The following is a 26266-nucleotide window of genomic DNA, read 5'->3' as shown; positions in this document are numbered from 1 at the left end:
GGCGCTCACCTGACGCTCGGTGACTTACGGCCGAGCTTTTTGTGTGCGTGTGTGTGAGGAAGGGTCGGTGTCGGCCACCAGGTGCGACTACTGTGGGGGCAGCCCGCTGCGGAGGGAACGGAGCAGGCCTGTGGGGGAATTGCAACCCGCTGCTGTGATTTTCTGCAGTAACCCAGTTCTTGTGTACCGGCCTTCTGCAGTCTGGCTTCTGTTCTTTGTAGCCTGCGTCTTGCTTTCTTGAAGCATTGACGGCTTTTGCTTTGCTGATACACCTGTCCGAAGTTCTGGTTTGAAGCTCTTCAGGAAAAGTTTGCATGCTTCGCTTAGGATTCCCTCGAGGATGCAGTGGTGGCCCTAAACGCGTACAGCAAACTGATTGTCTGGGCAGAGATGTAACTCCCAACTTCAGAATTGCCTGTCGTGAAGCACAAGTGTTAATTTTGAGGAGAACTGCATTTTTAAATTACTTATGTTGAATGTTTCTCAAGTATTAATGTCTCTAACAACAGTTCTCTTTTACCATGTAGCAATCAACAAATTAAATCTTTTCCAGGAAATAAAAGTAGGCAGATATTTATGCACTTATTTTTGATGTTTTAATTCTTTATTTTCCTGGGAAACATTTGTTTTTAAGCCAATAATTTTCTTGACTACACTGTACCACAGTGAAATTGATTTAACCGTTGTTTAGTGCATATTGAAAGGGAAGGGAAAGTAGCAACAAACAGTATGGTTAGTGAAAGTTACATTGCTTAATATTGATAATTTTTAAATAGCCAAAGTGATTTTTATACCAGAGGTAGGCAACACTATTTATCTTGTCTTTTAAATTACATTGCAAATCCTGTGGAATCCATTACTTCTCCCTTTCCCTTTTCCAACAGTGGCTACTGTAAATAAGGCCAATATAAAATAAAAAAAAACCCTTTTCCCACAGAATTTACAGTCTAATTAGAGAAAAAGAAGTGCTGGGAAAAATACTGTGGGTGAATAGTGTAATGTCTTGTAGGTTTTTTTTTTAGTTCTGTGTTCCATGTTTTGTTTTATTGCGTATGCCTGTGGCTGCTTTTGTCTTAGTAAGCTGCCAAGGGATTCATAAATTTATCCCATTTAATGGAAGGGTAGTAGTTTTGCAAAAACACTTAAGTGAGAATGGGCAACCGGGTAGGCTATTAAGTCTTTCAAAGGAAAGGCTGTGTATAAATCCACAAGGAAGACGTACTCTGCAGAGCCAAAATAGTGCAGCAGAACAACTCTCTTAGAAACAAAAAATACAGGAAACAGCACTTCATAAACATCTGTGCTTAGAAACAGGATGTTAGGGAGAATTCTCTGAAGTAAAAGACGGGAGAGGGATGGGATATGGCAATGTGTGTGCAGTTCAGTTGAAGTCACTGTGCAAGAAGACCTTATTTCTTCAGAGGAAACAATGAGGAAATGCAGATAAAGTCACTTCTAGACAGAAGTCCTGGACAGACTCTTTTTGGTTTCTCTTCTATGAGAGATTTGGAAAGAAAATTAGTGTGATCATAGTTTTACATTGTATTCATAGACTGGACTTAAAAACCCACACCTACAACCAAGCAAACAACAACCACTTAAGGAAAATGTCTGATTTTTAGGGTTGCTTTAGGACAGGCTTCTTGTGTGACACCAAACTAAAAATTCTCTTTGTGCTTCAGCTTTTTCACCTCTATAATGGGAACACAGGAAACTTGCACCTTGCAAGGCTTTGGGGAGGAAAACCTGTGAGACACTCAGTTTACTGTTGTGATGGAAGGGCATAGAAGTTTCTTACAGTAGCAAGCAATATAAATAAAACCAGACTGAATGCTTTGGTATTCTAATGAAATCAATACGTAATGAGTTACAGCCATTACAGAAGTCTGTTTTATTAAAAATACTTTTTCAAGTTTTTTCTGGAATTAAAGTATTAGAGTAGTTGCTGCTGAGAAGCTCAATGCAAAAAGCAGAGTGGGGTTTACTATTGCTACCTCTCTTTACCATCTAGTCTGGAAAAGCCTGTCCTCTTGGTCTGGAAAGTGCATAACTTTAAACATGTTCATAGCTAATATTTCCTGTTTTTTCCGGTTTGCTTAAAAATTGCTAACTTCTCTCTATTATAAGCACGTGGAATAGCAGAATTCAGGCAAAAAAGTAAGGGAAAAATACTGGTTAACAAGGTGTCAGATTAATCATTTTTGGGATACAGCTGCATTAAAGGAGGAGGATTCAGTGCTTCCAGTTGTGAAGAAATAGTACAGTGATCTAGTCAAACATGAGACAGTGGAGATCCTTGGCATGCGCAAAGACTTGAATTGCCAGTATGAACTAGGACAAACTTCAACACTTGGGCTTTCTGATAGTGGTAGTGCATGCAGTTCTTGCAATTTAGTTGTGTGTATGGCAAAGCTTGTATCCAGGACATAAGTTTTGTTTTTCGCATTAGCTAATGTGCCTTTTGTCAATCTCTAAAATCTTTGTTAAAATGTTTTAATAAAGCTGCTCTCATCTTAGTCATTCTAGAAACAAATGTGTAATGGAGAAAGAGAAAATCTTTGATTTGAATGGTTACCCTGTAATTCAAGATAGGGGCCTTTGACTGTAGCAAGTGGCTTTACATTGGTCACTATCTGTCTGAGGCTGAAAAAGAAAATTTCCTAGGTAAACTTTTGAGGTAGTCTCTGAATGATCTTTTTTGTGATTAATTGATTTTTGATGTCTAGAGGAGTAAGAGCAAGAGAAACCTGCTGGATTAGTTTAAATCTTCTAACTTCAAATATTAATTTAAAAAACTTAAGTTACTGAGGAAGGCATGTTATTTGGCAATTGCAGTCTGGATGAAAGTTCGGTATGAGCTCAAAAACTACACTGTCCTTGTAAGTGCTTTATGAAAAATGAAGGTAGAGAACTTTTAGCAGTGCTTTCTGAAGTTGGTAGGGAGACACCTGCCTTTAGAAGTCAGAAAATGGGAGAGGGTGATTTACAAAAGATTTTCTCAGCAATTGAGCTCAGGCCGTTTTTTTTTCCTCTCATTTTGGCTAGTAGGTTCTAAATAGGTTAAAATTTCTGTGTTTACCCCATGCATTGTGAGTTCTATAGTTGCAATGAAGCTGAATCTCTAGTAGAGACTTACTTTATTCAGAATGGCATTTGAGTGTTCAACTTGCATATCTATGAACAAAATTAACTTAATTGCCATGTTTTGGCATTCTGAAAATATTCTTAGGTAGAATACAAATAGATTAATAAAGCAAAAACCCCTTAAACTTTTTAACTGTTGTAAAGGAGGACAGAAAGAAAAGGCCTTTGCTCTGTGAGAATCTTGTATGTTAAGATTTAACTTAGAGACAACTTACAGCAAGTAGTCTTCTACGACATTGTCTTCTACTGCTCAGCTCTTACGGGTGTTCACTTGGTAGCTGATTTTAACATGAGCACTGTTAATTGCCTAACTGTTGATCACAAATGGAAATATCAGCTAATAAGCTTCTCTGTTCTTGTTTGAGGATGGTACCTTCATCTTAATAATTTGTATTTTTAATTGGGTGAAATGAAGAATTAAGCGTGAGTATCGGAAGGAGAGGGAGGAGCAAACCTGAGCATATTTGACCTTGAATTATCATGAATTTAAAGGTACCTAACTTAACATGTTTGTTTGGGTTTCCTTGGAATTTAGGTGCTAGTTCTTTGGCAGCTGTAAAGATGTGTCCCTGGATGACCATGATTGGCATAGCAAAGGAGGAGAGAAACGGCTGGAGGATGCAAACAGGAGCTTCAAGTGCAACATTTCCTGCTGAGTGAAGCTCATCTTTTCATTCCTTGAAGGTTAGCTGCAGAAACGGAAGTATAATTGTCCTAAATGGACCCTAATTAAGAATATAATTTGTTCTGCTCCACACAGTAAGCTTAATAACTCAGATCTAAATCGACCATATCAGTAGCAGAACAGGGAATGTGTTCTGGGAAACTAATTTCAGTATTGTAGCACTGCAAATTTGAGATGAGAAAGGGACTTCGGTAGGAAGAATAGTAGTATAGTATATGAGAAGAATTTAAGACTATAGTTGAAAATAATGGGACTGAATATTGCAGAGACAACTTTAGGTCAGGTACCACGAGTACTTGCAGAATCAGGGCCTTTAGAGAGATCTGATTGCCTGTGTGAACAGAAATTAATCGCAGTCATATAAATGATGAAATGATAGATTGGTTTGTCAGGGCCTGGAAATCGCGTGTGTATGTAAGTACCTATTCTCAGACTTAAGACGCAATCTTGTGAAATGTGCAATGTTCTTAACTCTCTCTGAAAACTAGAGAAATAAGACATATATTTGTGTGATGAGAGCTGGAGTTACCTCCTCCTCTGGAGTTGTGCTTTTAAGTGTAAGATGTTAGTTGCTTGTACTTTTTTCAGAAATCAGCAATTTACAGTGTATTTTTATTTGGTTCAGAATTACTAACTGGAATGGTTAATTGTTGCTGTATCGATCCTATCATTGTTTATGTGATTCCTTAAAACGGAAGTTCTCATATTGACCATATTTTTCATCTTTGGAGTTTTCCCGTACTTCTCCCGTGTGGGGAGAGTCTCATTAATCAAAACCACTGCCTTAGCTTAATCCTTCTCCTCTGCCCTTACCTTGATATGAGCATCCCTTTCTAAAGGTTTTTATGAGTACTTAAAAATAATCTGAGCAGCTAGTGGATGTCTTTATGAATGAGTGATATTTACAATTTTTTGCTTTTTGGGATAAATGCAACTTCAGCATGTGCACAAAACCTAGCTAAAGGAGAACCTAGCTATTGGAAAACTTATTAAAAATATAATGTCTGCCTATCCAACTAAAATAAAGTGTAGAAATGTTGGTTTTTTTTTTACATATCAGAATATTCTACAGCAGATATTGCATCTTCATTAAGAGCCCTGAGATTCTTATCAATGAAAGCTCTGTTTTAATTTCAGGGTTAATATAGGTACTTGTATGTGAGCAGCTAAACTTCAAATGTTGCTGGGTGTTACGCTTACCTCTGTAGACCTGTTCCCTGGTTCTTTGTGCGTCATGGAGTTGAATCATACAATTCAGTGGAGACTTACTGGAGAACGTTTTTGTCCTTTTGTCCTTTTGGTATCATGAGTAGGTAATTACAGGCAGGTACTGTAAGACTGCTAGCCACTGAGTATGGTAACTTGTGTTGTACTGGACAGTCTTAAGTGAGAACTGCTTCCAAAGGCTAGCTAAACTTAATGTACATGCTACCAAGCCTGTGTGAGGTGGCTTTACCTGAGGAGGGAGAACACAAAAAAGAGCTAAATCCATGTCTGAACTGACTCTGTGAAGAAGGTATAACAAGTCACGGGACTAGAGGGTACTATGCTGATTTAGTGTGTAATACCAAGACCAGCTGATGCTGCCTAGTTCTGAGCCACTGTCAAAATGAGCAATTTCTGGGCTTCCTGTCGCCTGCAGTTGCAGATTTCTACTATATCCTTTACATAAGCAATTTTGTGGCTATGTGCTGAATGGCATTAATTTACTGCTCTGGCTGAGGAGGAAGAAGAGTCTTGGTTCTTCCTTCATCCCCTTCCCAAAATAATTTGATCTTAATCAATTCTGCAAACTGTTCTGATTTTACAGTGTGAGCACAGCTGTGTAAGTAGATAGTGAATAATGTCACTGCTTGTGTGTTATTTCTGTCTTTGTAGAAGTTCATTTAGGTTTGGAAAAAAATAATTCAGTCTCTCTGGCATAGTTCACCATGCTGCAGCTGATTAGTGGTAAATTACTACAAAAAATTACTTGGAGTTTTGAAGAAGTTAGTAACCACCCTCAAGCTGTCTGGCTCAGCTGTCTCCCAGAGGTTCTTCCTTCAAGGCATTTAAAAGAACAGACCTCTCCGGAGCATACTTTTGCCTCAGCGCAAAATCCAGAGCCTTACCTCAAATGGTTGAGAAGTGACTTTTAAGTGAAGATACTGTTGACCAGATGAGGTGGGCTGTACATGTATTCCTGTTTGCGGACCCCGTGAAAAGCATGGAGTGGGTAGCTGGACAACATCTGCTTATCGTGAGTCAGCAAGATCCAAGTATTGGTTTATCTGGTTTGTGTGACTTCTGTATGGGATAGTTATATACCTGAAGGTAATAATATTTGAATTTGACCAGATGACATTTCTAGTCAAATTTCAAACTTCAAGGAGATGGGTAGATTAATAGGATAGCATCAACTCGAGTGTTTACTGGACTGAATACAGAGCAGACCAATAACCAACAAGTAATTATTTCCAATCAGTTTCTTTCTCTGGGAGTGACTGGCAGCTGCTATCTATTACTTATTGCTACTGAGCAGAAATAATTTTGTTCAACAGATTGGAGGAGAATTCACATTCATGGTGTTCACCCTTTCATCTACCAGTTTCACAGCAGGACATTTTTGTAATTTTAATCGGTGGCCTGATTAAGTAGTACCTCTGTTTGGGCATCTTTCAGATATTTATTTTTTATTTTTAGCCTAATGATGTATTATCTTCTGTGGGGAAACAGTGCTTCAGAGCTGCTACTCTGGATGAAAAAGGGCAAGGGCTGCTGTACCTATTGAAGAGTACCTGTGTGGTGAAAAGATTTTTTTACTTGTGCAGTCCCGAGTGATAGATTTGGAATAATTTGTAAGAATAGATGGAAACTATGGGAAAACATACTTTGGAAATAGAAACCTCTCCAGACTTCACCAAAATATTTAGCAGTTCTATACAGCATGGTAACGACCAAAAAAGCTGATTATGTCCAGTGAGGTCAACCAGAAGAAAGAATTCAGTGGTGAAGTGATTTCTAAGGTGAATGTGTATCCAGTCTGAGTGGCTGGAGTGACCAGGAAAAACCCTCCCAAACGCATATGAGGGTACTGTTTAATATTGAAAGAAATACTGTAGTTGAGAATATGCATTTGTGCTAGTAACTATGGATTTAGCAGGTAAGACTAACTCTTCTTGACCAATATCAACAGTACCTTCACTATATAATTTCTTACACAGAACTGTACTTAAAGATATTGAATCTGTCTCAACTTACAGGCTGTCAAGATTTATCCAAATAAAATAGCTTTTAGGAAAGTGGGTATTTCATTTTGTACTGTACTATGTGTGGCAGGTGTGTTACTTGAAAAAAAGCAACAGTACTTGTTGAGCCATTGGGGTTCTGAGACAAAATCATGTCATGTAATGTTTTAAAAATGCTTCACTGTAACAATCACTATTATGATCTCTACTGAATGTCAGGTGGACTTGATTTTATTCTTCCACTACCTCTTTTTATTGATTTGGCCCAGTGACAGATGATACAAAATAGTAAATTTGATGTACATGTCTACATGAAAAAAAATACCTGATAATCTAGATGTCAAATGAAAACCTGTTTTGTTTTAAATAATTGTCATATTCATGTAACTGTACAGACACCTTATCTAGACAGTGATTTGAAAGGCTGTTGCCGTTCCAGTCTCACTTGTGCTTTATATATATGTATATAAAAAAAACATACTGACCTTTCTTAGCAACATTGACATTTCTTTCTCTAATTATAATAAAGCTTTCTTCTATAATGATTGTTTTAACAGTGCCATCTAGTGTCTAAAGCTTTTCAATAGGTGTTGTGATTTAAAAGTTAATGGGCAATTTTACTGAGTGATGGAGCAGAAAAATTGTTCCATCATTGTTTTATATTAAACTGGTATGGAATAGTTTAATAGCAAAAATACAATTTTCAACCAATTCTAAAGAAAATTGATTAAAGTTTTTAATATAATGAGAAGACATTGATTTCAGCTATGTTACAGTTGTATTTAACTGCTTTAAAGTAGTTGTGTGTTTGAGGTATTCATGTAGCATTCTTGAAATTAATGTGTTTTTTTTTCTTCTTAAGCATTCTCTTGATCTTCAGTTAGTATTTTCACCAGGCTGTAGATTAATATTCAGTACAGGAACCAATATTATTTCCCATAGCCTAAATATCCTCTATATATATGCCTTCTAACAGTTACAGAAAGATAAATGTGTGTATATTAGCAAAATGACTGTTGTAGATATGTGCTCAGGAACTTGTTTTTCAGTACTGTATGGTTAATGTTATGGGAGATTATTGCTTAAAGAAAAAAACCTACCTTGCTATAAAATGTTTATACGCTAAAAAATCTAAAAGGAAATAATATTTTCTTTTGGTTTTGTATGTTTTGTTTGATGTCAGAAATACGCTAAAATGTTAAAAAAAATTACACAGATCATTTCCACACAGACATTTCTATGTGAAAAGAAAGTGTATATGTGAAACCATTCTTTTCTCTTAAGAAGGGCTCGCAGTCCACTTAGGCAGGATGTCTTTAATAGTGTCTTATGCTAAAATCAGTTTTGGCACATAGTAGAAGGACCACTGTTTCAAACCCTCTATTTTGTTCTGAGTTCTGTATTATTTTCTGAATGTTGTGATCTGATTTCTATTTCAGGGACTTCAGCACAGGAGGAAGATGAAAGATAGTGTTGCTGAAGAACATTTATATTTGGATTTTTCTCATCAGTACGGAGATAGTATCTTTCCTCTTCATACATCTATTTCACTGTTTTTACTATCCTACTGTGACTGCAAATTATTCAAAATTTTCTTGGTGCCAACTGGTGAAGATGTGGATGACCAGTTTGTGACAAAAAACCTCCTTGGTGATCTTGAGTTCCATTTAATCTCCAGATGTCAGCTTCCAGTGGTTGTGCAGAGCTGCTGTTTACCTGCTGTTGTTGTGAAAGATGGCAAGTTCTGCCGAGCTGGGCTTTCTGTTGTCTTAAGGCATATAATACAGAAAACATATGAGGCAGATCAGTCTAAAAAGGATGTTTTGGAACTCTTAGGCTTTAAGAAGACCTGCTTAAAAGCCTGTGCTGAAGTGAGTGCATCCCTTTCTGTTAGACAGATTATTGGTTTTTTTTATAAGCATTAGATACTCTGAAGTAGACCCTTAATATTCATGTAAAATAAGTTCTTTAAGAAACTTCATTTGCTTAGAAATGAAATTTCCTCAGTGGAGAGGTATCTGTATTTTGGCATAAAGATGAAAAATAATTCTTTTTAAAGATAGGACTTGTTAGCAGCACAAAAAGAACCCTAAAATTCAAAAAATAGGTTAGATCTTTGTTTCATGTCTAGCAGTGTAGTTTTAATGAATTAAAAATACAGCTTTTGCAGTTTGAAGTAAACTAAGAAATACCTAATTTATTGTTAATTTTGATTTCAAGAGCACTGTAGGCTGTTAGCCCTCATCACTGCCAAGACATGCTGCTGGCTTATGTTTAGCTTATGCTCACCAGGATGTACAGGGTGTTTTCAGTAGACCTCCTACCTGGTCAGGTAGTCAGTCCCTAGGAGTTCTGAGCCTGTACCGTTAGAGGGGTGTAGTCCATCCTAGGTGCAGGATGCTTTATTGTTTTATGTCAGTTCCAGTCAACCTGTTCTCTAGCCTGTGCAGGCCCCAGTGAATGGCGGCTCTTTCCTGGAGTTTGTTGACTGCTTTGCTCAACTTGCTGTCATCCTTGATGTCAGTGTATTCCACCTCGCCCTCCAGGTCATGGGTAAAGATAATTAAATAGGATAGGCCTCAGCATAGACCCCTAAAAAGCTCCACTTCTAACTGACCTTTGGATAGAGGGTGAACCATAAACCACTACTACCCTTAGAGTTGATATTTCAGCCCATTTATCACATAGCAGTTTACTCATTTAGCAGCTCATCCATCTAGGCTTGCCTTACTCCTCTCAGGAGGTTGAAGTCCACTGTTTCATGGTCTGTACATCCATGGTTGCCATTGATTACTGTGCCTTCAATCCAGTTCATCCCTGTTGGTGAGCAGCAGATCTGGGGAAGTGTATTCCTGTGTTAGTCCCTCTAGCACTGGCATAGAGAAATTGTCCCCGACATCTCCCATTAGAACCTGTAATTCTAATCTCTTCTTGGAACTGCTGGAAAACTTGGTTCCATATTTCACATGGCTTCAATGTGAGTAAACTGAATAAGGAAAGACAAGAATTTAAAAGTTTTAAAACCTTTAAGTGCAGAGAATAAGAAAAAGAGGACAAGAATATGAGAAAAATAAGAATTTTTTTTAAGGTGCTGTTCTTTTAGACTAATTTTTTTTGATACTGTATGCTAAAAACCACTGATAACTTAATGCATTTCTGTAAAATAAATGTGATCAAATCTCTTCAGTGTCATCTGGTTTTGTTATCAGTACGTAGTAGAGGTGACATATATAAACTGATTGCAGCTTAGCTTCTCCTGAGTTATGCAGCCACCCTAATCTTATGCCAAGAATAAGGAATAAAAATATGCTATTCTGGATAACTGTTCTGGTGTATATATATATATATATATAAGATTTAGCTTTCTAATTCTGCTATTGCAAAAGTAATACAAAATATCTGAGCTTCAAAGATTATCAAATAATGTACTTAAAGCTGGAATTTCTTTGCTTAAAGTGGACAAGAAGGTACCCTGGATTTTGTTTCTCTTTCTGTAGAGACATTAATTACATAAATTTGTCTGGCAGGTTAGTCAGTGGACCAGACTTTGTGAGATCAGCATACCTCTGGCTGTTGAAGGGTTTTTGACTGCATCTCCTGAACGCTGTCAGACTATTCCTCCGGACATTTTACAGCTTGAAAGGAAGCTGGGAGAACCTGTCCGAGTACATAATGATGATAAAATTCGAAGGCAAAAGCTTCAACAACAGAAGGCAGGTGCCAAGGCTGCAGTGCCTGTACTTGGTAAAGAAGCAACAGAGGAAGAAAAAACAGTGGAAATGCATGAACATCCACTTCCAAGTTTGGAACTGAGCATAGCTTTCTCCAAGCTGCTTGTCCAGGACGTATCAGATGCAGTCAACAGGGAGGCCCCTTGCATCAGGAGAACAAAAACCTCTGACCTTCCACTTTTGGACCACGTTTTTGCAGAAGGGCTTTATTTTACCATGGCAGATATAGTGCTTTTGCCATGCATCCATCAATTCTTGGTAAGATGACAAGTCCTGCAAATATTAAGTAGTGTATATGTAATTTTTTTAACAACTGGGAAGTTGTAAAATGTGTTAATTTAAAATATATTGTCATTTGCAATGTAAACTTCACTTTGTTTTTGTACAAACAAAAAACAAGGATTGGTGAGATCACCACAATTACTTTTAAATACATAGGATATAAATATTTAGTAAACACTGTCAAGTGTTAAAATGTTATGCTGAAATTTTGGCACCAAGTTGCCCAGAACATTCCTCCATGAAAAAATAGAAGGACATTTCAAGTACCTTCTAATTTGCATAAAGCAAAAGTAACTAAGCAAGCATGAAACTATTTTCTTGCCTGAATTTAGTGTACTAGATTTATGACCATGACTCAATGGATATTTGCTGAAATGAGACCACATTATCAGTGAGGAATTTTTTGAGATTTGGAATTTTGATTCAATCATAAATTGCAAATTTTGAAGGGAGGGAGGGTTGAGAATGGTGTAATGATTTTAAAATGATAGATGTCCCCCATGAGAGATTTAAAATGGACACATAAAGTACATTGTAATATACATAGGAAAAAAAGTAGGTAAGCATGAACCTGGTTTAATTTTGGTTTCAGTGTACTGGGGGGTCAGGCAAAATGAATTCCTACCCAGTTTGTTCTACTTTTTCTACATGAATATTATCTGAATTGGAATTCTTTTCAGCAAAGGCTTGAAACTTTATGTGACTTTATGTTGACATGGACAGAGATGCCTAAAAGAGAACAAGTACCTTATAAGAAAGTGGGAATGCCTTTTAAGGAGGCAGTGAGCAGAGAGAGATTCAGGGACAGCGGTGACTTTTCAGAGGTGTAAATCCTTCATGTTCCTTACCCATCTGAAGAGGTACTTGGTTATTGACCAGGGAAAGACTTCCAAAAGCTCATTTGTTTATGCTACTGGTAGTTAATTTCTTGAGATTCCCTTTGAGAATTTTTTTTTAATCTACAAATACTTGTTTTGAAAATGTGATGTGCTATGACTTCAGATTTGTTTATTGCTCCTCATAATGGGTTAATTATTCTTAATCTCTGCTGTTCTTTTTCTTCTAGTTCCTAGGAATGACTTCTTTGTTTAGGAGGAAATATTCCTGTGTAGCCAACCCAGCTTTTTATCAAGCCCTCCCACAAATGCACATCCAACTCACATCTGTAGATAAAGATGGGTACTTAGGACAGCATAATACCTACGTATCACCAAACATTTTATTCTTCTTTGCAATTTTGTTTTTAGAAAACTTAGTTTGTGTTCTTCTTCAGGCAAAGATTGGTCACTGTGACCCCACTCACAAATGAGGTGGTGTGCCTAGGGAGCAGCTTCTTTGGGATGAGCTTCAGCCCTTGAAACTTCAATAATCTGTAGTTTTCTCATTCATGGTACTGTTGATACTAAATTGTTTTCCACAGTTTATGGAAGATACTTTAGCGAAAGAAGTTCCTTGAAAAAAGTTATGTTGCTAGAAGCTCTTGGAATGAAATTTGTAACTGAAAAGTTATGATTCTCCTTGCAGTCCTATGAGATTGGCTGCTTTTTTTTTTTTTTTTTTTAAATAGAACCTTAGTTACCTGTATGGTCCAACAACATACTGAGAGAAAATCCACACTTTCTGTTAAAGAAAAAATTCATACAGACATGGTTACCACTAGGCTTGCTTTAATCACAATTCAGAGCTGGACCGCTACCTCAGTGAGAGGCAGAGAACAAAGGGGTGCAGCACATCTTACATACACTTACCAAATCATTAGTCAATGTCCAAAGCTTTTTAGAAGTTTCCTTTGGTCTTATCGGTTCTGCAAATCCATCACCTGACTCTGTCCCATCATCTCTTTGGTTCCAGTCTCTGCCTTGGTTCCAATGTCCTCCTCTGATCATAATCTTCTTTCTGCCTGCTTTAACTCACACAATCCTTCAAGCACACTTAGTCTTTGAACTATATTAGTTTATTCACATATACTAATTTTTCTAATAACACCTGTGTTTCTGAGAGCACCTGTGTACACAAATTGATCATCTGTTGTTTCTCTATTCTACTGATTAACTTGACTGAGTTTTAAACCAACCTTGGATTAGGGCTATACAAGGGGCAAGGCCTGGTTCTGCCATTTAGCAGCTTCAGCACTTCAAATTTCTTAATTCAAAATACATTTTCTTTAACGCTTTCCGTTAGGGGAGTTGAATGTTTTCATGTCAGATTGTGTAAGTATTTTGGAAATGCCAAGAGTATGGTCTATTCAATGATGCCTTTGTCCCTTCTGCAGTCAACCTAGCGTGTTGTAAATACTGGCCAAACACCAATGGGCTGTTTTCAACTGTTTTCATCCTTGTCTTTTTCCTTCACATCGAGAGGCTTTCACAGCACAAGGAGGAAAACCAGAGTATGCTAGCAAAGTATTACGGACACTGCATGTAATGGGTATATGCAAACTTTCATTCTGAGTGTAGGACTATTTTATGTCTTCTGATGTGTTTAGAGATCTCAAAAGGTCTCCTAGTCTGTCTGTGGAGGAATTAGACACTTTTAAAGAGTTTCACCAAGTTAAGACAGGAAAAGCACTGACACAGCTGGCAGTAAGGGTGCCACATGGAATGTGGAAATAAATGGGGAATAAATCTTTGCTCCCTGACATAGGATGTCATTATAGAAACACTGTCACAAGTGGCAAAGCTGATTTTAGAAGTTCCTGTACTCCAGGATGCAGTTTGACATGCTATTGTTTGTGTCAACTTGATTATAATTTGAATCAGTAAAATATTCCTGTCTCTGTACCTTTAGATCAATGATCTGTTAAAAGCTTGCTTCACCCCTCTTGTAGGGGTGAGCCTTACTCACTTGGTTATTGAATTTTTTTGTGGTGGATCTCTCACTTTGTACAAAATTTACTTGGACTTGAGAAGGAGATTCTGTGTGTGTGTTGGTTGTTGGGTTTTTTTAATAGTACTTATTTAATAAGTGCTAGTGTCTTGAAGGTTCAGTTGTACAAATAACATCAGGGTTAGGAAAATACGTGAAGATATGCTTTGAGCCTAATAAAGCCATTCAGTTTGATTTTTATTTACTTTTCTTTTTTAAAACACACCCCTGCCACCCACGCTCTCAGCTCCCCTTTTCTCACTTCTAGGAGGAGGTAGGGCTTAGTAGTACAAGTGACTTGAGCTCAGCTTCAAGACCAGTTTTAAAGGAAGGAAAAACTTTTGTGGCAAGACTGTGTGAGGGTCTTGCTCAGCCCAATCTGTGTACTTATTTTTATGAGGAAGTATACACAGAAAAGAACTGAGGAAATGACAACTATGTCTTTATTTAGCGTGGCAATAAAATTTTGCCTACGAAGAGTATTCCTGCAGTTACTGTATGGGATTGATAGTTGAATGTGTCTGTTGCCAGGAAGAGCTCTGAGTGAAGTTGGTATTTGCATTTTCATTCTGCAGGTTATTTTGCCAAGTTTGCCTTATGGTGTTTGAAAACAAATGGAGTTCCTGGAGAAGATGCTGGCACTCAGATTCAGAGATACAATCTCTAAAAATCAAGATAATTACTAGTGAATATGACTATGTGGCTAATGTCCAGTTTATAACTTCTTTAACCGAGGTCGTCACCCTCAGTGAATTTTTTTGTGATGATAGCAATATGGGAGTCCAGAATTAGGTTAATATGGCTACCTTTGTATGAAGAAAATGAGATATTTTAGAGAAATGGGTATTAATTCGCCTCTGCTTTGTTTGTTTTGCATATGACATAATAGAGAATTTACAGCAACTGCTGTATGGATGATACTAAACAAAAGTAATAAAAATGCTTTCCTACGGTTTTAAAAATGTTAATGCATTTCAGTTTTCTTTATTTTTCCAAGGCCTTTTTTAAATAGGAAGGGCATAACTTTTTACAGTAATGTTTGAGTTACTGGTGCTATGCATGAGAAGGTTATTGGATCAGATGCTTAATTGATTTCAACAATCCAGTTGAAATAGTTCTGTAGATGTACTGTGAACAGCAGAGCGTGCTGTATTTTTTTGCTTTTCATGTGTGACCCTTGAACCCTAGTGGTCTGCAGTTTATGCACTATATATTCTTTAATTAATTTGTGTTAGCTGACACCAAGGATTGTCCTAAAAAACTGGCTTTCAGTATTATTTTCATCTAAATTACAGGAGCTCTGGGGTAATGTTGCTTTATTTCTGTTCTTTGGTGAATTATTGTTTTCTAAGCAATTATACCTTGATTCCTACAATTATCATCAAAATTGAATAACTTGCATCTGAAAGCTTCTTGCAGGCAATGGGTTGGAACTGCTTTTGCTGATGGAAGTGCCAGAGTTTAATTCTCTATTAAAGTGTTACTTTTATAACTGGAATTCCTGGTTTGTGTTTAAAAAAATCATTATAGTTGAACTTCCACTTTGCTTTAAGGGTGTGAATAATAATGAAGTCTTCAATGGTTATGGTCTGGTCCTGACTAGCTGATGGTAATAATTACCGAAAGTAAGATAATGAAACTGAGGAGTTGTTTTTCATTACCTCATTCCATTTCTGTTATCTTTTTGAGGTTAGCTTTGTTATGCTTTCTATTAGTTGTAACACTTGAAAATTAATGGAAGAATAACAAAAGCTCCGTTCTCTATCTGGGAGGAACTACTATTCACTTTTTAAAATACAGTTTAGAACACTTGCTGCTAAGTGTAACAGTACCTCTTAGAATTGCTTTCCAAAAGACTTCTTTCTTACTGAATTAATGTATTTCTGCCTGTGTTACTATTAGGATATTGAATTAGATACTAAAATTACACGGTTCATCCTCCTTTTGCTCCTTTAGCTATTACTAATTACTTGTGATTACCCTAAGAACATTATAAGCACAGCATGCAAGAAAGCTGCTTGAATTTTTCTATCATTTCAAATGTTCTTTATCAATTTCTATTTCCACACTGAGGACAGATATGTGGAGGAGCACTGTTTTTGCATGACCTTTTCTGCCTTTTCTTGTAATTGTGATTTTTAATTCTCTGCTTAAAGCAGGCACAGCATCACAGAATGGTTGAGCTTGGAGGGCATTTCTGGAAATTTCTTGTCAAACCCCGTTCTGTCAGAGCAGGGTTGGCTAGAGCCAGTTGCCCAGGTTCTTGTCCGGTCAGCCAGGTTTTGAGTCTCTAAGGATGGAGACTTCACAACCTCTTCTGTAAGAGGATGTTCTTCACTTTTCTAAAACACTTGGGAAACTTAACAAAAATTACTTAAGTTCACCAAATACATCCTTTTTAAAAGTAGCTGGTCTTCATGTGAAAGTGTGATTTGGGTATCTTTTTTTGTAATATGTGCATCATATTCTTAACAATTTTTTTTTTTACACTTAGAATTCTAATTACTGCTCAAGGCCACTTTGTCTCACTATCATATATACTTAATTCAGAAAAGAAATACAGTAGTTACCATTTCTGTATAAAGATGTGAAGTTAAGATGGTAAAAATGTTTGAATAAATATATGATTAAAAAAATGAGATTTTGATTCAGTATTTAAATCATTATGTGACTATAATCAGTGTAAATCATAATGTGATTTGCAAAAGAAAAGTCACAGATGTAGTACAAAGGCTTCAGAGAAGACCAGGGCAGTATATACCTGCGCCCGTTTTGGTGTTACGACGTAGTCAATTCTACTTGCAGGTGCCAGCAAAACAGCTGTCAGTGGATGAGCTTTTAAGGGCTGCAGGGTGCCTGTGGGAAAGAAGAGCATTTCAGGTACCATAATGTCTTGCTTAGAGTTCAGTTTTCTTTGCAAATTACTGGGGTGATTTTTTTTGTGATTACCAATCGAAATGAATCATTCCCTTATTAGGAAGTACCAGATAATGAAGAGTATTACTGAAATTGTGTTTTCCTGTTATTGACTGAAATTATGACTAAAGTTGGTCATGTAAACCTTTTCATCCTATTAGGCAAATGGGAATTGCAGGTCAAAGTCTAAATGGCCAACTGGCAATTCCATCCGCAGGCCTGAGCTCTTAACTAGCTAGCTTTTTGCATTATTGTCATGCTGTGAGTGAGCATGCCTGGCACAGAGCCAAGCACACTTCTGCAGTTCATACCATCTTGTGGCATGTAGGAAGAAACTTGTATCAAGTTTCCTTTCTGTTTTATATTTTTCTAGGTTTCCAGCAAAAAACAAGGCAAAAATCTGGTAAATTTGCCTCTGATATCCCGTTGGTATCGAAGAGTTCAAGAAGTACCTGGAATAAAGAAAGCTGCTGCCAAATGCAATATGAAGCTTCTCCAGCTTCCAGAGTTGATGTCTGGTCCAGAGGAACAGCTACAAGACTTTTCTTCAGTTCCTGATGAATTAGAAGAGGAGAATGAACACAGTCATTTTATGGGTGGTCCAAGGCCAACTATGACTAAGTTATTGGTAATTTAAGCTTTGTAATGAATTATTTTAAATAGTAATATTCTACTTGATTTGGAATAGGTAAAATTTATTAGAATCACAGAAGCTAAGTCTGACGGCTTTTTGAACAATTTAATACCTTTTGCCCATCTTCTGTCTGATGTGGATTGACTTAGAAGTGATTTTATGCTTTATTCTGTTAGGATACTTGATCAATTCAGGAACTGAGCAAAGAAGGACTGCTGGAAGCCCTGCCAATAATTCGGAATGATCAAAGGAACTTTTTGTTTGAATTGCAATATTGAATTCCTCTTTTAAAGATATTTATATAAAGGATGACAGAAAACATTGCTTTTATGTTTGGCTTCATTGTTCTATGATTTCTGTTGTTTTTTTCTATTTGATTACAGCTTTGAACATCTGGGAACCCTAATAAGTTTTGTTAACATCATGTTCCATAACTCGGTATTTTTTTGCATAGAGGCTGACAGTATTTTCTAAAGAAAATTAACAAGGCTTTCTTGTGAAAATGTTAAAGGATTGCACAGTTTGATCTGATGCCATTAAATTCAGGGGGAATTTTGCTACCAACTTCAGAGGGTAAGGGATCAGTGTCTTAATTATTTCCCCCCCCCCCCCCCCCCCCCCCCCCTTTCACATAGGAAAATGGCATTGAAGCAAAGTTTTCTCCTCATCCATGCCCCACCTGGACCCTAGACTGGACCAATCTACCATCTGCAGTCAACCCTGGAGAAGGTAAGGGTTTTTATGTATGTGTGCATGTATTTTAATAGTGTCTTCTGGTGAAGCTACTTAACTGTTTCATAGGGAGAATATGTCACTTCAGCATATTTCAGAGCTCTGTAAAGCAGGGAAGCAGTTATAAATCTGTTTTAAAATTCAGTCTGTATGGGATACATGGTGGGATGACTTCCCTCAGGTCATCAACAGTTTATGACTGAACTGGGAGTAAATGCTTGACCTTGATTCCTGAACCATATTTTCCCCCACTGTTTCCTACTATCCTGAACTTTTCTTCCATTTCTAGAACAGTGATTTCTGACTGCATGATGTTAATATAATTGGCATGGGTGTTGTACATAGACCGTGTCTCCCAAAGCAGCAGCAGCTGATTTTATTCTGATGCAAATAATATTCGTTAGCAAAGTTTGGTGGCTACATATGAATGAGTCTTCCCTTTTGTGGCTTTATTCCCTGCCCTGTAGGGTTGTTTGCTTTGCTGGGTTGCAGGGCAGTCTGTTGTTCTACGAAGAAAAAACTGGTTATCACAATGTTTGTTTTCATTAGTGTTGTGAATATTTAATACCTCTTCCACCACACAGTTACGTTTCCTCTAAAAGGTCTTACACATACTGCCAACCAGTAACAAGTTAGTGGATGATAACTCCTTTCTACAGGGAAGAAAAAGGTTTGCGTTCTTTTGTATAAATAAGGTAACTTAGTCTAACCTCAGTGGCATAGAACTTCTGATTTGAGGAATACAGAAATATACATGCAACATATATAGATGCTCTTTAGTGACCATTATGTGAAATACCTAATATCTCGCAGAATATGTTAGGAATTGGAATCATACAATATAGTTTGTATAGACACATACAAAAAACACTCTCTCTCTTTTTTACAAAATCGAACTGTGTGAATACAGGCATGTATTCTCATTCCAATATACAGGCTATAAAAATAAGATCAAATTTGATGTTGGTTTACTCTGCTTTGAATTTGTGTGTGGTTCAGAAAGCCATTAGCAAAACCCTCATGTGCACCATGACTAGATTTATAATTTTATATGAAGTGTCCATCCTTCTAATATGAACTGTTTTCCTCTGGTTTTGTCCTGAGAGAACTCCACTGGGAAGTTGCACATCCTGCGTTAATTATTGATCCTGTCTTTCCTTTAGCGTGGAAGAAAAAAAAAGCCCAAAACCCAAAGCTTGGGTTTGCATCTGTGTCAACATTACATCATGTTTCTTCAGACTTTATGCGGATGTTTTGGATAGACTTATATTAAAATAGATTTGTAGTCTGACTGCTGAAATGCTTGGGGAGGATTATGTGCGTTGAATTTCTGTGACAAGTTCTAATATTTTGTTGGAAGTGAAAAAGTATTTTTGCTTATTTCCAATGCTCAGGGTTTTGGCTGTAAGTTTTAGTTCATACTTTTGTCAAGATAATCTATTTGAAAGGAAATTTTGAAAAAGCTGTATACCATACAAAACCACATAATGAATGTATATTTGGAAATGTGCTGGAAGGAGTCTCTTATACTCTGTTTGGGGAAGAAATCAGCTCCTGCTGCTTCCTGCATGCGTACATGCTCAATCTCTGTTTTCATGTTTGTTAAAGTAGTTACTGACGATGTTGATACCTGAAATCAGTTTTCAGTTCAATTTTGGGGAAGATTTGCTAGCTCAACAAGGTGCTGAGAGAGATATTTCACCTCCCTCCACGCAGGACTGCAGTGATGCTGATACCATTTTCTGATTTAGGGAAACTCTAAATGGTTGTGCTTTTAGTCTGGGAGCAACAGAGTCGCAGAGGACAAAAAGAAATTTCCTGATAGGAGAATTGATTTTACTTTTCAGTTGGCTACATCTGCATGCTTACCTCTGCTGCTCTAAGTGGTACTGTTCTCTGTTTTCTGATTCTTCTGCTAGAACAGTCTAATCATTGTTACGTGAATTGAATTATCAGTATTTTGCTACTAAATCTTGCCTGGCATGCTAACAAAGTAGTCACTGAATCTGACAGGGTTTTAAACTGGATTTGAGTAATGCAATTCAAGCTTTCAAACAGATTACTACTATAACTGGTAAATAAATTTCTCCTTACTAATGTTCATAGCAGTTGAGACAAAGTTAAGAATATTTCAGTTAAAACTAATTTTGTTTTTTATCCACAGTAAATTTAATTTGCTGGCAAATCTTAATTTAATTGCATACATGATATACTTCCTTTGCTCTGTGTCAGCTTAGATACTCAGAATTTGTGTTACATGTATGTGGGGGTTCTGGGAATGAATTGTTCAGTCTATAAGTCTAATTAGACCACCTTGCTGCACAGCTATTTACTATAGAAAAGGATTACTGATGATTGAAGTTCTAATGTATTATTTAGGTTATACGTATTTCATTCAGTATTTTTGATACAGATTTACTGTTGTACAACGAAAGATTATGACATCGTGATTTACATTTCATTTGTTTAGTCATGTTTCTGAAGCAGAATGAGATAATGAGACCATTTTTTGCCTAACAAGGTGGTGACTGAAATTTTGTGAAGAGGGGGTTGCACTGAATGGAAATAGCGTGCTACTGCTGATTAAATGTGAGGTCTGGGAAAGAGGAGGTTATATTTAATTAGATTTGTGACCAACAAAGAAACGGGGCATCTTTTCTGTGATTTCACAGCTCATATTAGGCAGCAGTAGAAAGGATTATAAAGAAACGGGGCATCTTTTCTGTGATTTCACAGCTCATATTAGGCAGCAGTAGAAAGGATTATTTTTTTATCCTTTCTGGAGCTTCAGTCAACCCTGGAGTCTGCTTGTGTTCCTGGTCCTGTGTGTATGAAACCGTTTTTTGTCTTCAGGTTAATTTCCTATTATCTGCAAAAGCTTTGTGGGTATCAAGATCAGCTTGACTGGTTATGGTTAGAGGTGCTTCCTTTAGGCTCACCCAAAGCACATTAAGGGGAGGGGGAATGTGTGTGTATGTGGGGGCAGAGACTGATAACCCTGTTGCTGCTTTATTATTCTGATGTTATATAGGGATGTAAGTCTTTGGTACTGCAATTTTTTCATCAAGCTTTGTGTTCACTGTGAAATAAAAGAATGGAGAAATGTTAAATTTTTAACAGGAATCTATTTTTTTTTTTCTTTAAAATAGGTTTTTATTTAAGATTTTTACCCAACTGTGAAATTCAAGAACGAGAAATAACTGACCCACAGTCTCACAAACCCTTACCTCTTTCCCGTGAGATGAAATACTTGTGAAGCAGGAAGTACTTGAAAGAAGAAAAGTGCTTTATTTGTGGTATCTCATTCTGAAATTACCAGCTAGACTGACAGAGTGTGCATGTGATGGTGTTTACTTACAAAGGTAGTGGGTTAGCTGCGAACAGATTTACAGTATTCTTTCCAAAGTGTGAAACTGCTCACAGAATGAATGTAGCAAGTAATAAACAACATTCTGTAGGCTTGTAAACTACATTCTATAGGCCTGCTGATCGTTGCTCAGGGACCGGCTGGGAATTGGTCAGCAGGTGGCGAGCAGTTGTGTTGCACATTGCTTGTTTTCTTTCCTCCTTTCCATTTGGATTTAATTCCTCCCCTTCTCCCTCCTTTTCATTATAATTGTTATTATTATTATTATTATTATTATTGTTCTTTTGTTTTGATTTTATTTCAATTATTTACTTGTTCTTATCTCAACCCTGGAGTTTTACATTCCTTTCTGATTCTCCTCCCCATCCCTCTGCGTGAGGGCAGGTGTGAGCAAGTGGCTGTGTGGCACTTAGTTACCAGCTGGGGTTAAACCATGACAGTGAGTAATGCCCTCCTCCTCATAAAAATATTTTTTCTTAAAGAAAGAAATTGTAGTAGATCAGAAAAGAGATCCTTAGCTGAAATATGACTGTCAGGTGAATGTGGAAAGACTACTAAACAGAAACTGGGAGTGCATGCACAGTAGGAGATTGAGGGTTCAGTTACAGAATTTGAGGAGTTTGAGGTGGAGGTCAGTTGAAAATACAATTTTACAAGTATACAAAATACATTTTACAAATGCGGCTTGCTCTTACCAAATGGTAAGACATGTAGCCCTTTAACTTTGTAGTTGGTCCTATTCGTAGGGCAAGTTTTTCCTAAACAAGTGCATTTTAATGGATTGTGTATAAACACTACTCCCAATGAAGCACGTCAAGTATTTTATATGCTTTTGTTATTCCTAGTAAGAAGTTGATGCCTAGTATTTAATTGACTGGGACAAGTGTTTGACTTGAGAAGGTGAAATTTTCCATGTATGAGTTTAAAAAAGCCAATATGGAAAAAGATAGGGCCTTTCCTGTTTTCTGTCTGGTGCACAGGTGTAAGAAAAGGTGTTAATCCATTGCAAGGCAGTGCATACCTGCCTCGCTGAAGACGGAGTGACTCTGATCAAGTTTGTTTGATTTATGCTTGCTTTGTGACCAGTAGCAAGTTGATGGCCAAATGAAATGACTACATAAAACTGTCACAGAAAGGTTAGCCTGGATAAAATGATACCCTGATTGATACTTGCCCCTTGTTTGTAGTCAGGTCTTCAGACTTTTGAGGAAGTTGCTGGATTTTTAGAATGCTTAGCTTTTAAAACGACAAAATTTGGAAAGCCCAGTATCAACTGTTCAGGGATAAGGCCGTCCCTTAAACAGTTGTTGAGAAGAGATTTGTTACCTTGATTTATAAGCAACAGAATAATTCATAATATATTGTAAATGTGTTTTTTGAAGTTTAAAAAAAAAAAGCCAAATTCAGGAAATACATATATATAAAATTTAAAAGGTTGCCTTTATGTTGTCGTCTTTTTCTAAATGATTTATGGCAGCTCCAAATCTGATGTTCAGTGCTTTTTTCTTTTTTTGAGGCCTGCTTTTATTAATAGAATTTTAATATATGCATGAATATATATCTTACTAAAGGTGCCATATTCAGTTATTTATGTACTTGCAGAATACAGAATGTTCACATTAGAAATAGCTTGTGTGATTTACAGAAAGGATAGCAACATGAGGATGAAACTCTTATTACTGTGCCACCTTTCTTTATGTTTGGTAGTAGGGATAATTTTTTTTCCAAAAGGAAATGCTACATTTTTGGGATTGGGATATTGTTTTATTTGGCAGAAACATAAGCGAAACTGCTTGAACATAATTTCTGATGACTGGTTATCTCAAATAATTTGAGCATGATAAGAAATTATGAGTAAATCTAGTATTTGGCTTTGAGATTGACATTGCAATATGTACGGCCAGATGAAGAATAGAAATTTTTCTAAAAATTAATTTAAATAAACTACTTGTTAAGAATAAGGAAAGATAGAAATTTCCACTATCTTTGTGTTTCACTGGGAAAAAACCCACCTTCTTCATAGTATATACCTGCAGAGGAGTTGTTTGTCACAATGTCTTACTCTTTAATAAAAAACACATCATTGAAACCTCAAGGCAGTGAAACTTGCTTCCCTTTGAAAATTGTTGCATAGAACTAATGCTCACATTTTCTTTGTGGCATTAATTATTTACAAACCAGGTCTTGTATTTGATCTACTGTCCAACATTACAATGTTACAAGTTTAGGTTACTGTAATAGAAATCTTTTTTTTGGCAGAAAGAATAATGAATTACAAATATTTGGCTGACACTATGTTGCACTGGAATTGTTAAAATACAGTAGGAAGGCAAGAATGTTTTCCTTTATTGGCAAAAACGAATCAGCTAAATAAAAATTCGCTGGGATGTGGACATGAGAAATGTTTTTATAGTTGGGCAACCATTGATCTTCAAGATCCCATTTATGTTTATTTTTCGTAGCAATTTGGTTTGTCCTCTGGGATCAGCTCTGAAGGACTGATTTCATCCACCCTAAGTACTTTGGAAATACTGAGTACTGTGTCAGTAATTTGCTGTTCTGCATACTCTCTCTCCATACCTACTCTCCTTTCCTTCTCTGTCCATAAACACTGATTTTGTAGGACATTTTATAATAAACTTGCATTAGGCTTTGATAAAGTATTTGTAAATAAAGTATGCAGAGGAATATTTCAATGGTTTACTTCCTCATCAGCTTAAGGGTTTTTTTTTTTCATTTACAAATTAACAGTACAAATACAGTCTGGTTTAGGATATGCAGTTCCTTCATTAAATGATAAATTAGCGTGATCAAAACAAGTTTCCCTATGATGACTGCTCATCAGGTTTCACCAATGTCACCGTTCAGAGTGATCTTTAGTCTTGATTTCTAGTGTGCATAATTAATGAATTAAGACATCAGCTGATTTGTCTACAGTTGAGATAAAAAATCTGATCTTTCTTTGAAGACTAGATATACAAGTAATTGTGGGGCTATTTTAAAAAATAATTCATCTGTTTACTAGGATGTTGTTTTGTAAAATTACTTCTCGGGTCTCCAGACTCTCCTGAGCTCCTCCTACCCCCCTACCTCGGCCTGATAACGATTATCTTTTTTTCTAGACAGGATCTGAAATACTAAGTAACAAATGCCTCTGTATGATATTTCTTTAGATCAATGACACTCTTTAAACTCATCAGTTCATAGATTTTAAAGCTAGATAGACAACATGATCATCTATACCTGTCTCCTGCCTGATTCTGGCTATAAGCTAAATTTGTAATTGCTTGCATCCAGCAGAATGATTCATGGAATAATAATAATGTTAAAAAGATACCCGGTTAAAAGAAGATCTGTGGCTTCACAGTATGATTTTATTTTGTTTCTCCAGAATAGAGATTAAATTGTAAGTTAGATATTCTAAAGTGAAAGAATAAGTTATGAAGGACATCAGTTTTTAAAAAGAGCTTCTGTTAAGCATATGGGGTGGACCAACAGGAATAGAAATAATGTTTATAATTTTAGTTTAGAAACATCTTCAAAATTTAAGTACCTTTAAATAACATGCTGGAACAGTAACAATAACACAGAACATAGTGTTGCAGTTCTATGGAATTAACAGATGCTTTGATTAAGCACAATTAGTGGTATGCCAGACCACAATCCTGGAGGATCAGTGTTTGCTTCAACTTGCAGAACTGATATTAAGTAAAAGATACTTTAATGTAGCAGGGCCTCTCAACAGGGAAGATACAGAGACTTAACTTGGCAGAGAAAAATTTTGAAAATTTTTAAGCCCTTGTTTATCATCTACAAAATTAGCTTTAATGAAATGGAGGAGACATCAATGAGCTATGATGAGATTCTTGATTTGGTCCATCAACCATTGAAAAACCTGGCTTCCAACAGAGTTCCTTGTATTTTGGAAATAATGTCGATTTCTTGGGTTTTGTCTTTATACCAAATGACTGTCAGCCATTCTCTTCACATTATTAGAGATTACTGATGCTTTAACAGTTGCTGCATTTTTTAATTTTTTTTTTGGTAGCAACATTGAAGGAAAACAACATTAAATGATGTAATTATCTTTTAACCAGCTTAAAAGTTTGTGACTTTGAGTCCATATTAAAATTGTTTGTAATTGCTGGCAGAACTGACTAACATAACTGTAGAATAAATGCTTTATTAGATGCAGAGTTATTTGATTTGAAACTGTTCTCAGGATTGACTCAATATATGCAAGTTGCTTCTAGGGTTATTTTGTGGAGATAGATCACGGTTATTTTCTTTTGTTCTGCTTTTTACATTAGTATTCCTTTTGGAATATTTTAGACTTGAGGTGCTTTCTGAGATGAGAATGCATGATGCTTAAAAATCAAAGCTGTTTTAGGGAATCTGATATTTTATTAAATTTTTTGCTAATCAAGAGATGCAAATTATATGCTTTACTTTAAATGTTCAAAGCAACAGTGTTTCTAAAATGAGATCCAGGCAGTCATTTATTCTATAAAACAAAAGTCTTAAACGCTTTAAAGTTCTCTATTTCCCTTCCAAGCCTGTCAGAACTTTTTGAAAGGCTTTGAAGGTTGTCTTTTTTTAATAGTATTGTAGCCTATTTCAGTATCTCAAGCATCCTGGACCAGGAACTCATCCTTCTTCAGCTGTATCAGACAGCTCTTTGCC

General features: G+C 36.5%; 1 protein-coding gene across 5 annotated transcripts in view; it reads left to right on the top strand.

Annotated features, from left to right (window-relative positions):
* GSTCD (glutathione S-transferase C-terminal domain containing) overlaps positions 1 to 26266 on the top strand; it is a 72864-nt gene that overhangs the window by 347 nt on the left and 46251 nt on the right. For 2 of the 5 annotated variants that reach the window (XM_055797522.1, XM_055797521.1), the window contains exons 2-7: positions 3680 to 3828; positions 8496 to 8927; positions 10584 to 11045; positions 16740 to 16814; positions 17224 to 17478; positions 18120 to 18213. In XM_055797522.1, coding sequence (XP_055653497.1) covers positions 8517 to 8927; positions 10584 to 11045; positions 16740 to 16814; positions 17224 to 17478; positions 18120 to 18213 — 1297 coding nt within the window. In that variant the 5' untranslated portion in view covers positions 3680 to 3828; positions 8496 to 8516. The remainder of the gene's footprint in view (positions 1 to 3679; positions 3829 to 8495; positions 8928 to 10583; positions 11046 to 16739; positions 16815 to 17223; positions 17479 to 18119; positions 18214 to 26266) is intronic. The other 3 variants (XM_027787655.2, XM_055797523.1, XM_055797524.1) reach the window with 3 other exon arrangements.

The sequence above is a fragment of the Falco peregrinus genome, chromosome 2, assembly GCF_023634155.1.
Source record: "Falco peregrinus isolate bFalPer1 chromosome 2, bFalPer1.pri, whole genome shotgun sequence".
In the NCBI taxonomy this organism is placed as follows: Eukaryota; Metazoa; Chordata; class Aves; order Falconiformes; family Falconidae; genus Falco; species Falco peregrinus.
The sequence above is the reverse complement of the archived record's forward strand: the minus strand, read 5'-3'. Positions and strand labels throughout refer to the sequence as shown.